The sequence below is a fragment of the Leptodactylus fuscus genome, chromosome 4, assembly GCF_031893055.1.
Source record: "Leptodactylus fuscus isolate aLepFus1 chromosome 4, aLepFus1.hap2, whole genome shotgun sequence".
Taxonomy (NCBI): domain Eukaryota; kingdom Metazoa; phylum Chordata; class Amphibia; order Anura; family Leptodactylidae; genus Leptodactylus; species Leptodactylus fuscus.
The window spans coordinates 159643784-159660305 of NC_134268.1; the positions used below are offsets into that span (position 1 = coordinate 159643784).

The window sequence follows — 16522 nt, forward strand, 5'->3', positions numbered from 1 at the left end:
ATGGAAGTCCCAGAGAAGGATTGGGTCCGGTATCTGGTGGGGCACCTACGAGATGGGGCTGCGGAAGCTCTCAGAGCCATGGACCCTAGTGATCAGCGGGACTATGAGGCCATTAAAAGAGCGGTGCAGAAGTATTATGCCGTCACTCCAGAGACCTACCGAGTTCAATTCCGCTCTTTGTCTTACAATGGGGGAAGCTCCTTCCACATGTTCGCCCACAAGTTGAAGCAAGCATGCAAGCGCTGGCTAGAAGGAGAGGAGGCTGTCACAGTCGATAAGATCCTCCAAGTCATACTTAAGGAACAGTTCTTTTCCCAGTGCCCCGCTGAGATCCGTGAGTGGGTGCTGGAACGGAACCCAGCCACAGTGGAGCAAGCTGCTTCCCTTGCAGATGAGGGCCTGACCATCAAGCCGCAGTGGAAGAGGTTGTTTGCAGAGGAGCGGAAAACTACCACAGTCCGCCAGACACCCTTCATCCAGCCACCCACCTTTCGTGCCCGGCCTCAGGATTACAATTCCCCCTCTACCCCTGCCCCAGCCCATCGGCCTCCAGCTATGAACAACCCTGTCCCTAGACAACGACCTACTGGAAGAATGCTAGAGCGCAGATGTTTTGGGTGCGGGCGGCCTGGACATTTGCAAGCTAGTTGCCCTGTTAACATGGGGGCACGGGCCACCGTGGCATCCCGGCCTATTCACTACCTGGGAACCACCCCTAGGACTGAAAGTTTGGCCCCATTTCCAGATGACTCCATGAATGACCCATCTGTTCCACCTCCAGGGGTCTATGGGATTCAGCCTTCCGCCACACATCCCGCAAACCTTCAGCGGAAGCACTTGCAGGAGGTCCTACTGGATGGCCGAACAATTGTTGGATTCCGGGACTCGGGAGCTTTCCTAACGGTAGCGGACCCCCGAGTGGTTCGACCCGAGGCCCTAGAGGAGGGCCCTGGCCTTTCTATCGAGTTGGCAGGAGGTACTCGGAAACGTATTCCTAAAGCTACCGTGGAACTCGACTATGGTTATGGACCAAAACGATGCACAATTGGTGTGATGAGCGGGCTGCCGGCCGATGTTCTGTTAGGCAACGATGTTGGAAATCTACAGTGCCACTTTGTGGGAGCAGTGACCCGAAGCCAAGCTCAGAGAGACGCCAACATGGATCGACCGGATTTTTTGCCAGATGCCAGCCCTTCAACTCTACAACTTTACCATTCAGTACCGCCGAGGGAACCAACACCAGAACGCAGATGGGTTATCCCGGCAGGAGGACATATGAGCTATAGAGACTGATGTGCATTCCCCAATTTACCTGTGTAGGCCAATTGTGTCATGCACATGTTTTGAGAGGGGGAGGGGTTGTCACGGGATGGTTAGAGTCTATACTATAGGCAATGTGTAATATATATTTCATGTGGAATGTATTCTCTAACCTGTTATATACATCAATGTGTAGTTGGCTGATTAGGGTCTAGTGTGTTAGCACATTGTATGCAAATCCCTCTAACTAGTGAGGACCAGTGAGGACAATGGGTGGAGATAATCTGATCAGTGTCTCCAAGAAGATGTTGGACGGTGCATTGTCCATAGTAGACAGGGAGTCTGCTCTCCTTGGTATAGGTGAGGGGGGAAGGATCTGTGACTCAGCCCTTCCCACCCACAGATAGAGGAAGTAACAGTTTAGTATATAGTTGTAGCTTGCAGTTAGTATGTGTTAGCCGGCCTGTGCACAGCTCTGCAGAGAGCCAGGACTTAGTTACAGGACCAAGGAACCAAAGTTATCATTGGATTGTGACTTCTGTGGACTTATTGTTATTACGGTTGATGTGACCGCCGCCGGCTACTAACTTTGTGGATTACAATAAATTGCTGTTGTCTCCCGACCTCTTGCGTCCGTGTTGATTCAAAAGACCATCCGGAGGAAGACGTATACCTTTGCTCCGTGACACACCTGCTTTTCCTTATGCATTTTAGCTAATTTTATTTCCCTTGTACTAATTGTATCAAGTGCTTTGTAATTCCCAAAGGCTGCAGCTGGCCCTCTGGATTTAAACAATAAAAACAGGCATTTAAAAAAATCTATCGCCCTATTAACCAGAGTTATAAGCCATGGGGGGTTTCTTTAAGGTGTTATACTTGTTCCCTATGTGTATACATTTTGTTATGTACTTGCTCAATGTAGATTTAAATGTCTCCCACTTAATCTCTATATCACTATTTGACAATAGCTGCTCCCAGTCTATAAATTGGTCTGAAGAGACTGCACAGTATAATAAGAGCAGTTTCAGCAAGGACTCGGGTTCTCCCTGCTAGGGAAATAACCAAGAATTGCACACGCGTCGGGGGTTGCCGATCCCTGCCATGGACTATAATAGGGTCCACCTTGTGTCCGCCATTTTCATACTGAAAGGTCCTCCATGTGGGAATTTTCTCCCCACTGATTTCTGGCAGTTTCTGTTTGAAGATTCAGTGCAGGTGTGAACTTAGCCTAAAATGGCAATACCTTCTGCCTCTGCAGACTAAACAGAATGGAATTACAGATAACAGTTATTATATGACAGCAAGAACAAAGCTCTGGAACACTTTAATCTTTCATACCAAAAGTAAAAAAATGTAATAACTTTCATCTGTCTTATTTGGTTGATATTAAACTAATGCCATCACTCCCTTGAAATTCTTGTGGAAATCCCCACATATCACTGAGAGATATATTTCAGATGGGTTAAATATTATTGGCACCGTGTAACTCTCTATTTATACATGGCTATAGCTCTTTGGAATTTCTACTAATTTCCACCAAAAAAAAGCAAAAGAGAGATGAAGGATAACCCAAACTACTAAAAGAAACCCAAATTGCAAGGCGGAGGGCCTAATAAATCAATACTAACGGAGGGTTAGTATTGATTTATTAGGCCTTATTCACATGACTGAATACCGGGTTTATTATTTTTTTGATGGACTGTGTTTCATTTTTGTCCGTTTCGAGCCATTTGAATAGACTCCAAGATGTTCATCGGATTTAAAAGGGCTGTGTGATTGCAGTTTGAAAAAGGCCACCACAAGGCGGTTATTCATTGTCATGTGAATAAGCCTCTTCAATGGACTTCAACAGACCAATAGCGCTATTTTTCAATAATTTTAAATATGTCTCACAGTCTCAATTTAGTATCAAAAAATATAAATTTATTGACAAATGCAAGAGAAAACACATTACAATGGATGCAATCATCAGAGGTATAGACAAGAATTACAGCATCCAAGGGATTACATTCCAAGGCAAAATATTGCAAAATATACAGTAGTACAATGGTAGAAAAATAGTCAAAAGATGGCGCAGCCCCCCAAACCTCATTGAATTCATCCACTGTGATAAAACGGATAGAATTCAATTTCTCATTAATCATGATATCAGTAACCAAGACAACAACTGCCAAGTATCGTACGGACGGAGAGTGCCATTGGGAGGTAATATGGATCGTGGCAGTAGTATAAATTGGGTAAGACGGAACTCTTTGAAACGGTCTGTCGTGGGGTTTAAAATCCAGGAGGCAAAGGGATGGAAGTTTCAGGCATTGCTGATGAGTTACTGTCCGGACAATCCTTAATACTACATCCCAGTACTGGTACACCAGCAGGCGTGACTACCTCAAACACAAGGGAGAGAGAGCCGGTGGACAGATGGCATGTAGTCTTGTCGGGACATAATATGAGTGATGGAGGACTCATAGGGAATTCTCCATCAGCTAGGCCTACCAACTGCTGCTGATAAGGTCATAGTCGCGTTTATGACTAATTGACCAATAATCTCAGGTAACTGTCGTCATCCTAATTAATAAGGCTGAGGGCCGGCGGTCAAGAAATCACACCACTCTATGTATTGGTATTCATTCAGTAGGTATTGCACTGCTGTCGCATAGATTTCGAAGGGACAGTGCTGCAGTACCTACACTCACTGCTACAGTTTGTACACCGAGTGAGCAGCGCGGCTTATGGTATGTAAACAATACCGTGAACATCGCTGTTTAGTAACCGTTGACCTGATGTCCCAGATGTCGAAGCTCCACAGATCTAATATTGATGGTCTAAGTAGGATAAACACAACATGGCAGTCCAAACCTGATAATGCAAAAATAGTTTCCGACCATACTATGAACAAAAGATGTTGATTCACAGTTTGGGACTGGCTGGAAGGTTCAATACTGGTCACCCGACTGGGGTATGTGTGAGGCAGTTTGGAGTTACAGGGGGACTAATCAATGGTTTCATTCTTGGCAGGGTCAGTGTTTACAATCTTGCTGGAAAAGCTGTACGTAGAGTCATGGTGCAGAATCCCATGAAATCCCCACAGTAGGAAGAACATCTTGGGCGTACTGTAATGTGCTCTCTGTGTATGTATGGGAGTTCAGTGGAGGGAAAACAAAAGCCCCCAACTGTACAAATGTGTTCTCTCTGGGATGCCAAGTAAATAGGCCGGAGCTGTTGTCTTCTCTCCAGTGAAGGAACCAGGTTAGAGGTTGTAGGTTGACGTGAGACGGCATCCTGGGTAATACAGTAAGGTTACAGACAGCTGCTAGGATGGGGTCCATTACCTAATAGTGGAAATGGAGGATGGCATCTTGGAGAGTATCCAAGTTGCGCAGGCAGACCAGGGCCTGGTTTATGTGGTCAATGTATAACAGCTCAGATGGACTCTATGGAAGGAGGGCATGGAAAAGGGTAGTAATGGTGTTCTTCAGCATTGTGATAGTCTGCGGGAGACCTCTAATACATACAGTTAGGGCCAGAAATATTTGGACAGTGACACAATTTTCGCGAGTTGGGCTCTGCATGCCACCACATTGGTTTTGAAATGAAACCTCTATAACAGAATTCAAGTGCAGATTGTAACGTTTAATTTGAAGGGTTGAACAAAAATATCTGATAGAAAATGTAGGAATTGTATACATTTCTTTACAAACACTCCACATTTTAGGAGCTCAAAAGTAATTGGACAAATAAACATAACCCAAACAAAATATTTTTATTTTCAATATTTTGTTGCGAATCCTTTGGAGGCAATCACTGCCTTAAGTCTGGAACCCATGGACATCACCAAACGCTGGGTTTCCTCCTTCTTAATGCTTTGCCAGGCCTTTACAGCCGCAGCCTTCAGGTCTTGCTTGTTTGTGAGTCTTTCCACCTTAAGTCTGGATTTGAGCAAGTGAAATGCATGCTCAATTGGGTTAAGATCTGATGATTGACTTGGCCATTGCAGAATTTTCCACTTTTTTGCACTCATGAACTCCTGGGTAGCTTTGGCTGTATGCTTGGGGTCATTGTCCATCTGTACTATGAAGCGCCGTCCGATCAACTTGGCAGCATATGGCTGAATCTGGGCTGAAAGTATATCCCGGTACACTTCAGAATTCATCCGGCTACTCTTGTCTGCTGTTATGTCATCAATAAAGACAAGTGACCCAGTGCCATTGAAAGCCATGCATGCCCATGCCATCACGTTGCCTCCACCATGTTTTACAGAGGATGTGGTGTGCCTTGGATCATGTGCCGTTCCCTTTCTTCTCCAAACTTTTTTCTTCCCATCATTCTGGTACAGGTTGATCTTTGTCTCATCTGTCCATAGAATACTTTTCCAGAACTGAGCTGGCTTCTTGAGGTGTTTTTCAGCAAATTTAACTCTGGCCTGTCTATTTTTGGAATTGATGAATGGTTTGCATCTAGATGTGAACCCTTTGTATTTACTTTCATGGAGTCTTCTCTTTACTGTTGACTTAGAGACAGATACACCTACTTCACTGAGAGTGTTCTGGACTTCAGTTGATGTTGTGAACGGGTTCTTCTTGACCAAAGAAAGTATGCGGCGATCATCCACCACTGTTGTCATCCGTGGACACCCAGGCCTTTTTGATTTCCCAAGCTCACCAGTCAATTCCTTTTTTCTTAGAATGTACCCGACTGTTGATTTTGCTACTCCAAGCATGTCTGCTATCTCTCTGATGGATTTTTTCTTTTTTTTCAGCCTCAGGATGTTCTGCTTCGCCTCAATTGAGAGTTCCTTTGACCACATGTTGTCTGGTTACAGCAACAGCTTCCAAATGCAAAACCACACACCTGGAATCAACCCCAGACCTTTTAACTACTTCATTGATTACAGGTTTACGAGGGAGATGCCTTCAGAGTTAATTGCAGCCCTTAGAGTCCATTGTCCAATTACTTTTGGTCCCTTGAAAAAGAGGAGGCTATGCATTACAGAGCTATGATTCCTAAACCCTTTCTCCGATTTGGATGTGGAAACTCTCATATTGCAGCTGGGAGTGTGCACTTTCAGCCCATATTATATATATAATTGTATTTCTGAACATGTTTTAGTAAACAGCTAAAATAACAAAACTTGTGTCACTGTCCAAATATTTCTGGCCCTAACTGTATATTGGCTCTAAGTAGACCGTTCTCAAGGACCTCCAGTTTAAGCTTGAGGGTCTCAATCTGGTTGATGTGTTCTAAAATGTTGTGTCTATCAGTCTCAAGAATCACTATCACTCCATCTATCTTGGTCTATAGGTCACACAGTCTCTGGCCAAACTCCTGCACTTGATAACTAAACTGTCATAACTTTTGCCAACTCATCTTGAAACATCTTTTGTGTGTTGTGGAACACTTCAGAGGAAGAGAGGTGAGTTCCTTCCACTATTGTGGCCTCCTGGCTGTAATCCTGCACTAGGCCATGTGGTGGGATAGAGGTAAGTAGAGAATCATCAAGCACCATGATGGCCAAGGCACCGGAGTGAAAAATCTTGTTTAGTCTACGAGAAGGCCATAATAGCAACGTAATCCCAGCTTGTTGAGTTGACACCTGCGCTATAGATGGCATTTTCAAGTGAGTGGCATGGAGCTGCTCCTGTGTGCTGTGCCTCTGTGCCCTGTCAACGTCGCATTTTGCCTATACATGAACCCTATGATTTGTAAATGCTGCAGAATATGCTGATGCTGTATAAATAAAAACATATTATTCTAAATGATGTACAGACAAAATTGTGAGCAGACGTTGGCTATATTACTTCCATTAAAGCAAGTTACTATACAGTTGCATTAAGCAAATTTGGAGAGTGACAGTGAATTTTGGTCATGTAGCCTCTGTATACCAACTCAATAAATCTAGAACAAAGCCATCAGGGAGTGATGGAAGTCTATACTATTAGCTTTAATTTTAAGGGTTTAATAAAATATTTCTTTGAAGCTCAGTCGGTTTGAGTTCATCTGACAGACTTGGCCATTAAAGCATTTTTCTTTGCTTTAGCAAGCTGTTGGGTTACTATAGCAGTGTTTATTGGGCCATTACCCATCGGTATTATGAAGCACTGAGCTATCAGTTTTAGAGCATTTAAATAAATAGGAGCAGAATGTATACACTGTACACTACAGACGTTATCTTGCTATTGTATTTCTACTGACAGCCATGTCATCACTGAACACCATTGATCATTGGAAATGCATCAGATTTGAGCCTTTGTCTACTTCTCCATACTGTTCTCTTCCCATCAATCTGGTATAAATTTATCAAGTCCAAATGAACTTTTTTTTTTTTTTAATGTAGATTGTGAGCCCCATATAGGGCTCACAATCTACATTTCAACCTATCAGGGAGTATGGGAGGAAATCCACGTAAACACGTGGAGAACATATAAACTCGTTGTAGATGTTGTCCTTGGCAGGAATTGAATCCAAGACTCCAGCGCTGAAAAGCTGCTGTGCTAAACACTGAGCCATCGTGTTGCCCTTAGTCCAAAGGATTATATGTTGGGTTCCATTTAACCCACTTTTCACTGACTTTGTCCTCTTTTGCTGGGATGTGTGGCTTTTCTCTTAACAGAAACTACACTTATATATATGTATGTACTAGATATATAGAGTAGCATTATAAAGTAAAACCATGCAAGTTGTAAGAGCAATTCTTCAGTTTTATTTAAATATTACAAACATTTATTAAATCCAGTATTAAGTACATGGAGAATCAGTATTCAAGCGCAATAGAAAGGCACATAGAGAGAATAGCAGTCACCCCACCTGTCTGGCCAATGTGGGTGGAGAAGTGACAGCGGTGGCTCTCTCCAGTAAATTGTATAGAATTTCAGAGATTAGTGGCACCTGCTACTTCACGATTTTTGAAAGTGCCACAGAAGTGAATGGGGAGATTCGCACACGTATAGTCACCTCTCTGCTCACTGTGGCTGCGAGACAGGGGATCCTGGAAATCCTTATTTAATTTTGACAGTGTTATAAAAATCATTGTATAATTAATAGCAGCGTAATAATAGATACAAATATAAAGCACATTACAAAATCTACTACAGTGAAAGAAACTAGTATTCTACTGAGAGATCAATTTCTAAATGAGTTCACTTTTTTTTCAAATGAAATGGAAAAATGTCTAACTTTCATCTTCTGATATGTGATTTATTGTGAATGAACTATGGTTATATGAGATTTCCAATCATTGCATTTGTTACAGTGTACCTACTTTTTTGGGATTGTATACATTTATATATACCGTATTTTTCGGACTATAAGACGCACCTAGGTTTTAGAGGAGGAAAATAGGGAAAAAAAATTTTGAAGCAAAAACTGGTAAAATATTTAATGTATGGGAGTTGTAGTTTTGCAACAGCTGCAAGGCCACATTGACAGGTGACCCTGCAGCTGTACGGGGACGCATAGAGTGTTTTTTTTTGCGGGGCCAGAAGTACTTTTTAGTTATACCATTTTGGGGAATATCTATTGCTTAGATCACCTTTTATTGAAAAAAAACCCCGGTGGTTTATGATATATGATTTTCTACTTTTATATATATATTCTAGGGACAGGAGGTGATTTAGAACTTTTATTTATTTCATATTTTTATTATATATTTTTAAAGCTTTTTTTTTTTTTTTTACTATTTTATTCCCCCCCCCGGGGCTTGAACCTGCGGTCACTTGATTGCAAGTCCCATAGACGGCAATACAACTGTATTGCCGTCTATGGGACATTCTGTGTATTAGTATTACAGCTGGTCATAGAGACCAGCTGCAATACTAATATATAGCAGGGACAGGCCGGGGAGCTTCATTAGGCTCCCGGCTGTCACCCGAACAGGTCGGCTCCTGCGAAGGGGAGAAGGGGCCGCTGATACTGACCCGGCATCCGCTGTACTAGAGAGGCGGATGCCGGGGAGGGATAGACGCCGGGGCCTGAGACATCGCTGCCCTGCATGAAGCCAGCGGCGGGGGGACGGAGGAGCGGAATAGCAGCATCACTCCTCCCGCTGCTGGCTTCATGCAGGGCACAGGAGCGCAGCGATGTCGCAGGCCCCGGCACCTGTAATGGCGTCTATCACTTGCCGGCTTCCGCCTCTCTATTACGGCGGGTGCCAGGCGCCACATTCGGCCTATAAGACGCACCCTTCTTTTCCCCCCAAATTTTGGGGGAAAAAAGTGCGTCTTAGGGTGAATTCACACTGAGTAAACGCTAGCTTATTCTGAACGTAAAACACGTTCAGAATAAGCGGCGTCTAAAGCAGCTCCATTCATTTCTATGGGAGCGGGGATACGAGCGCTCCCCATAGAAATGAATGGGCTGCTTCTTTCACTCCGTGCAGTCCCATTGAAGTGAATGGGGAGTGCCGGCGTGTACGGCTCAGCATGAGCAGAGCTTGCCGTATACGCCGGCACTCCCCATTCACTTCAATGGGACTGCACGGAGTGAAAGAAGCAGCCCATTCATTTCTATGGGGAGCGCTCGTATCCCCGCTCCCATAGAAATGAATGGAGCTGCTTTAGACGCCACTTATTCTGAACGTGTTTTACGTTCAGAATAAGCTAGCGTTTACTCAGTGTGAATGCACCCTTATAGTCCGAAAAATACGGTATGTGTGTGTATATAAATGAAAAATCAGTCAGCACCTTAGTCTTGGTCCCGAATCTTAGCTAAAGATCTATTCTATTAGGAAATATAGGTTCTCTTCTCTCCTACCGGCAGCAAAATACGGAATATTTCTGCTGTGCATACTATTAGGAGAGATGGAAATTTTACTATTTAATTCAATTAATCAATTTTACCCACACCCTAAAGCTATGATTTTTTTTTCTGTCCTGTGTCTACAGGGAACAGTTGGGATTCTTGACACTGTTGTATTGTGTCACCCTTTTTCTCCTTATTTCTACTTATTTTCCTCTACTTTATGCGCACAGTTCCATTACACCAGATTTGTTAAGCAGCCTCTTGGATTTAAATGTAATCTTTGTAAACCAATATAGGGTGAATTCCCGACTTATTGAAGCCACCGCCTTTGGATAGTCATCATTGAATCCTATAACTCAGGAGAACGCTCGCAACAGGAAAAGCAGACACTAGTTCCCCATTCTTGCTACTTCCCCATATTGTTACTGGTCAGACATAAGGGAAGGGTTGATTTCTAACGTTATCTGTATTCCTTTAGTCCAAACAGCAGCACAAGTCTCCCTCCCTTAGTAGTAAGATTAATCTTTACAAAAGCAGATAGTGGGTGGGGTTTAGTCCCTACTTATAGGATTAGTGGGTGGGTAAAATTGATTCATTACATTAATTAGTCCTACCAGTACCAAGGGGCATAAATATCCCATATTGTGCTGCTGTCAGAACTAAGAGAAAACAAATTAAAGGGATTCTACCATTAAAACCTTTTTTTTTTTTGGATAACACGTTGGAATAGCCTTTAGAAAGGCTATTCATCTCTTACCTGTAGACGTGGTCTCTGCTGCGCTGTTCCTTAGAAATACCAGTTTTTACCGGTATGCAAATGAGTTCTCTCGCAGCGATGGGGCGGGCCCCAGCGCTCAAACAGCAAAGAGGGCGTCCCCACTGCTGCCAGAGAATTGTCTCCAGCGCCGCCTCCTTCTTCGTCCACAGCGTCATCTTCAATGGCTTCTTCTGGTGCAGGCTCGTAACTTCTAGGCGTCGGGCCTTGAGCAGAGCAGACTGCGCAGGCGTACAGGCCACGGAAAAATGGCCGCTTGCACAGTATTGTTAGCGGCCATTTTCCTGTGGCCTGTGCAGTTTGCTCTGCTCAAGGCCCCACGCCTAGAAATTACGAGCCTGCGCCGGAAGAAAACATTGAAGATGACACTGCGGATGAAGAAGGAGGCGGCGCTGGAGACAATTCTCTGACAGTGGTGGGGATGCCCTCATCGCTGTTTGAGCACTTGTGCCAGCCCCCATAGCTGCGAGAGAACTCATTTGCATACCGGTGAAAACTGGTATTTCTAAGGAACGGCGCGGCGGAGATCACATCTAATGTTAAGAGACGAATAGCCTTTCTAAAGGCTATTCTGCCGTCTTATCCACAAAAAAAAGGTTTTAATGGTAGAATCCCTTTAATGTTTGAAATCAATGCTAGTTATTGCAAACATGCAGGGTACAACTTAAAAACATGCATGCAATATATGTAAATGAGCCATTCAACCTTATGGGCTGACAGGTACAACATGGTTCCAGATATGGCACTTTAGTGCTTTCTGGAATTGTGACTGGAGCCACAAGGTGCCTCACATCCAATCAGGTTGTTTGGTACAGTATTTTCCATATTGCAGACACTTTACATTGCCACCAAAGTGCAGAGATTTGGCATGTCTATCAGTAGGTAAACAGAACTCAATAATGTACTTCCTAAGACTGTGCCCTTACAAGGACTCCTTTACTCAATTTTGCTTGGAAATAAACATAGGATTTACATTTTAGCAAACAACTTTGCTTGTTCCATCAATTCCATTTTTGCAATGGCTGAGAGATGGACTTCATCAGGACCATCGGCAATGCGTAGAGTCCGGACAGCTGCATACCTGCAAACGATATGTAATATTATACATATGTAATATACATAAATTACACAGAATCCCAATGCTTCATCTCACTTCTATTCACATGTATAATAACTTGAAGCCTTTTTTTTTTTTTTTTTTTTTTTTAATAGATTTACTTTTTATTCTCTTCAAGTGTCACCCAGGAGAAAAGAAACTTATTTTTATCATATGGCAAAACCGTGCTCAAACCTTGAACCTGCAATAAGACTGCAACAAAAGTAAAAAAAATAATAATAATAATTTAACAGTCATCTTTTTATGATCTACAGAGAACAAAAGTGGGCGTGTGGTCACTTCCTTTTTGTACTGTCTCTGGTGGTATTGAATCTGGTCATGCTGTGCTATTGTTCTGACGTCCCACTTCTGAGACGATTGACAGAGCCCTCACTGCACCAAGTAACTCACTTCCATATGGAATAAAAATTGATTTAAGGCTTGGCTCCCCACATGCTGTAAATGCTGTGAGACAAAAAAAAAAAAAGCAGCGTTTTACAGTCACCGTAAAGTGGATCTCATCCACACATTGCGGAAAAATATACGCAGTAGACATGCTGTGATTTCCAAACCATTGCTTTTGGAAGGTTAGATTCAATTTACCAAAGTTTCTTAACCCCTTTCGGCCATCCGTCAAACTATTACAACGGATGTGGCATATCTAAATATGGCAGCCTCTTAGTATCAGTGCCCGTATTGATAGCAGACATTAAGGCCACTAGGCCTCAATCAAAACTGGCCAAGTGCCATGTTCCCGTCGGCGCATGGTCACCAATATTTTGGGGAGGATCGTCCCTGAAACAAGATCCAATGCAATTCGTTGCTATGACAGACGTAAGCCTATTGAACGCTCCCAGGCTTGTCTTGGTAATTTTTATACAACAAGCTCATCTATGCAATCTCTAATACAAGTAATGGTATTTTGTAATGCATTGAATTAAAAATTAAACTCACACCCTTTTCCATAGAACACACATAAAAGTTAAAAAAATAAATAAAAATGCTGAAACATATTAGGTATCCCCGTGTCCAAAAACTTTTTACCGCCCCTTATTGAAGTCCTAGTGGGATGGAGTACACAGTACACTTAAGACAGTCTTTTGAATTTCAATATCAAACAATCCAGCCATCTTTTTACTATGTCACTGAATATTAAGTGGTATCATTATAAAAATCTATTTATCCCGCAAACATTAAACCCTCATATGGCTTTGTGAACGCAAAAATAAGAAAAGTTATGGGGTTTTAAAGACAAGGAGTAAAAAACGAAAATCGCTTGCAATGGGAAGAGGATAAAAAAAGAAGAAAAAGAAAAAGCAACAAGAATACAAACAGGACATTCACATTTTGAGCTGTATCTATCTGTGTATAAACAATTTTACATTAACAGAAACAACCACTTACATGAAAGCCAGTGGAAAATCCTGAGATACTCCAGCTCCTCCAAATACTTGGATTGCCCGGTCAGCGACTTGGCATGCCATTCTAGGTGCCACAACCTTAATCATTGCAATCTGCAAGGGAAAAAAAATCTTACGTACATCAGAAAACTAGAGTATATGAACACAATAAGACATTTAGGATGTACTAGTGTTTTTAGTGTTTCATATGCAGAACGATTTCATATGAAGAACGATTTTTAGGCATGGATACATTTTAGGGTCCAGACAGCTAGCTAATGTCTTAGGGCCTCCATTTCTTATATGATCCCAAGGATGGACTGTTGGACTGAACTGTAACCAAGAGGACAGAGAAAATACTTTTTATCTGGATAACCTCTCTTGTACACCTAGAATCCTGTCCACCATAGAAAGAACTGTGTGGCTTTTAGGCTAAGTCCCCATATTATGGAAAAACGCTGTGTTTTTGTTGCAGATTTTACTTCATTTTTTTGAGCCAAAGTCAAGAGTGGAATGGTAGAACCTCCTCTATGAAATCCATATGTCCATATGTTGTAATATGACATATGGTAAGGGGTTGTTTTTGTGTCATGTTAACTTTTTTTTTCATTTATCCAGTACAATTTGTAATATTAACATTATTTAGAGCAGAGTTTATATAACTATAACTTTTACCTCTTTCCGAGCCTTTGCACTACCAACTGTGTCTATGGCTTTTGCTGCTCTCAGAGTGAGCAATCTGGCTTGTTCAATTGCGATGCGACTCTCAGCTATCCAGTGTGCGACCACTTCCTGCATGAAGAGAAACACAAGGACCACATTTGTTTATCTATGTGAATGGCCTTCCTGTAAACCATGTTACAAAAGTCAATATAAATTACATGACTGGGAAGTGAACAACATGCTGCTTATTACAGGAAACAATAATGTACGACCTCGACATCACGTCATTTACCATGCCATCCCATCTCTCTACCTTTACTGATTCTATAATGCTTTGTACACACCATACATCTAAATTAACCCACTTGCCCTCAAAGTTTCTATTGTATCTACCAATAAGCAAATTGTAGAATATTGTTTGCTTATTTTTATAACCATCTACCACATACTCATATTTCATATAGGAGACTAAAATCTATAATCCTATTTCAGCATCAGCAAGAGGAAAAAGTGTTTGAATCCCATTGAATTGATAGGGAAGCAGAGTATTTGTGGTTGTACACCAGAACATTTTCCTTGGAAAATATGTAAAAGAAATTCACTTTATATGGAATTTACACCAGGAAACAATAATAGTGTTTCATTTCAAGGTATTCTGCTTAAAAGAGGTTGTAAAAAAAGGGGCCACATGCTGCAGAGCTGGTGTCCTCGGTTGAAATCCTGCCAGGGACAAAAAAACATCTGCTTTTGTTGGTATGCTCTCCACGTGTGTGCATGGATTTAAAAAAAAAAAAAAAAAATTAAAAAAAGACTTACTGATAGGGTAAAATGTACATTGTGAGCGCTATGTGGGGCTCATAATCTACATAAAAAAAAATAAAAAAAAAAGTAGTAAAAAAAAAACGACAAAAACAAAGGAGGGGTATTTTGGAATCTTACACAAGCAATGCCCTTCAGATAGTGTTAGCACTCATGTCCTGGTGTCTGCTTAATATTACTTTGACTAATTTATTTTCATGAGTTGTAACCAATTCCACTAACCTATAATAGGTCCTTAACTTGTTATTGTGCTCATAAGTAAGATTAATACTAGAGGAACTACAGCCTTATGCAATACTAGCAAAAGTACACAGTTTTTCCATAGGAAAAAGTGCAGAGGATTCCATCGAAGTCAGGAAGACCACCTGGGACTCACCGCCACTCTTCAAAGGTTATTACTGAAGACTAATATGTGCTGAAAAAGTAAAAAAGATTTAATGGGGAATGATCTAAAGTGGTGGAGGTTGGTCCAGTGATTTGGCCATGCATAAAAAAAGAGAATTATAAGTGGTGCTTCTATACGATTAGCCCATGTATACTCTAAAAATTACAACACTGAAATTCAGTTCTCCTTACATGATGATATAGTTTTTTCCCAAAAGTTGTTCTTTGTGCCGCTCTGGCACACATAAGCTGAAGAGCACTCTCAGCTGCTCCAATGGTCCTCATGCAGTGATGTATGCGGCCAGGACCAAGACGACCCTGAGCGATCTCAAAACCTCTTCCCTCTCCTGGAAAGGAGAAAATGTTATTAGATTACAAATGTTATTGCACAATGCAGGGTGGCATAAATATAGTCTAATGTAGCCAATACTGAAGAATATAGTGAATCTTACACAATATCTCAGAATGAAGGTCACCGCAGTAATAACCCATTTAAAGAAATAATAGTTGGCATAAATCTTGCGCATTGAATACCAATATTTTGTTAAACATAGCTTATTCTCAAGTTTAGACTGGAACTTTAAGAGAATAACATATATAAATAAAATGCATACAAATACGGTCTAAGAAAATAGATAACGTACTATCAACGTAGGCGGAGGAATGAGACTTATGATCCCCTGTCATGGTCTGCAAAACATCAGGACAACAGGGGATGCCACTTTTGCCAATGATAGAGCTCCTTTAACCCCTTCCAGCTACAGCCATTTTTCAATTTTGTTTTGACTCCCTGCATTCCAAGCCCCATAACTTTTTTCATTTTTCTATTCGCAGAGCCATATGAGCCCTTAATTTTTGCGATGTACTAGACAGGTGTAAAAAAGATTCAGAATGGGATGGAATTGGAGAAAAACTGCCTGTCTGACTTTACAGTGTTCACTATGCAGCCAAAATGATAGGTCACCTGTATTATGTGGGTTGGTACAATTCCAGGGAAAACAAATTTTATATACTTTTTTTTAAACCCCTTTAAAAAAAACAACAAAAAAACTTTGCAAAACAAAAAATTGTTGGAGTAGCAATATTCTGATATCTATAACTTTTTTAATTTTGTATTTTAATAGAATAGATGCAAACTGTTGCCAAAGGTAATACTAAAATCATTACCATTTTTTTGGCTCTTAAAGAGAACATAAAAACAGCTGCCAGATGGAAGTATGAACAGATCCTCATAAAGTTGTTTTTATTGTTTTTTTGCTACTTTTACCCAATAAACTCTTAGAAAAGAAAAATCTGTGTTTGTATTATATATTCTAAGAGTCATAAAATTTTAATTTTTCCATAGATGATGCTGTGTGAGGGCTTGTTTCTTTGAGGATAGACTCTAATTTT

The 16522-nt window shown here is 41.4% G+C and overlaps 2 protein-coding genes across 2 annotated transcripts in view; one reads left to right on the plus strand and one right to left on the minus strand.

The window, feature by feature from the left end:
• TMEM108 (transmembrane protein 108) overlaps positions 1-16522 on the plus strand; it is a 515125-nt gene that overhangs the window by 88545 nt on the left and 410058 nt on the right. The gene's annotated exons all lie outside the window — the stretch shown is intronic.
• The window catches only part of ACAD11 (acyl-CoA dehydrogenase family member 11), an 80404-nt gene continuing 75591 nt past the window's right edge, over positions 11710-16522 (minus strand). Inside the window, exons 17-20 of the mRNA XM_075272234.1 lie at positions 15323-15477; positions 13940-14056; positions 13269-13378; positions 11710-11849 (exon numbers count right to left, since the gene is read on the minus strand). Of these exons, the coding sequence (XP_075128335.1) occupies positions 11738-11849; positions 13269-13378; positions 13940-14056; positions 15323-15477 (494 nt within the window). The 3' untranslated portion in view covers positions 11710-11737. The remainder of the gene's footprint in view (positions 11850-13268; positions 13379-13939; positions 14057-15322; positions 15478-16522) is intronic.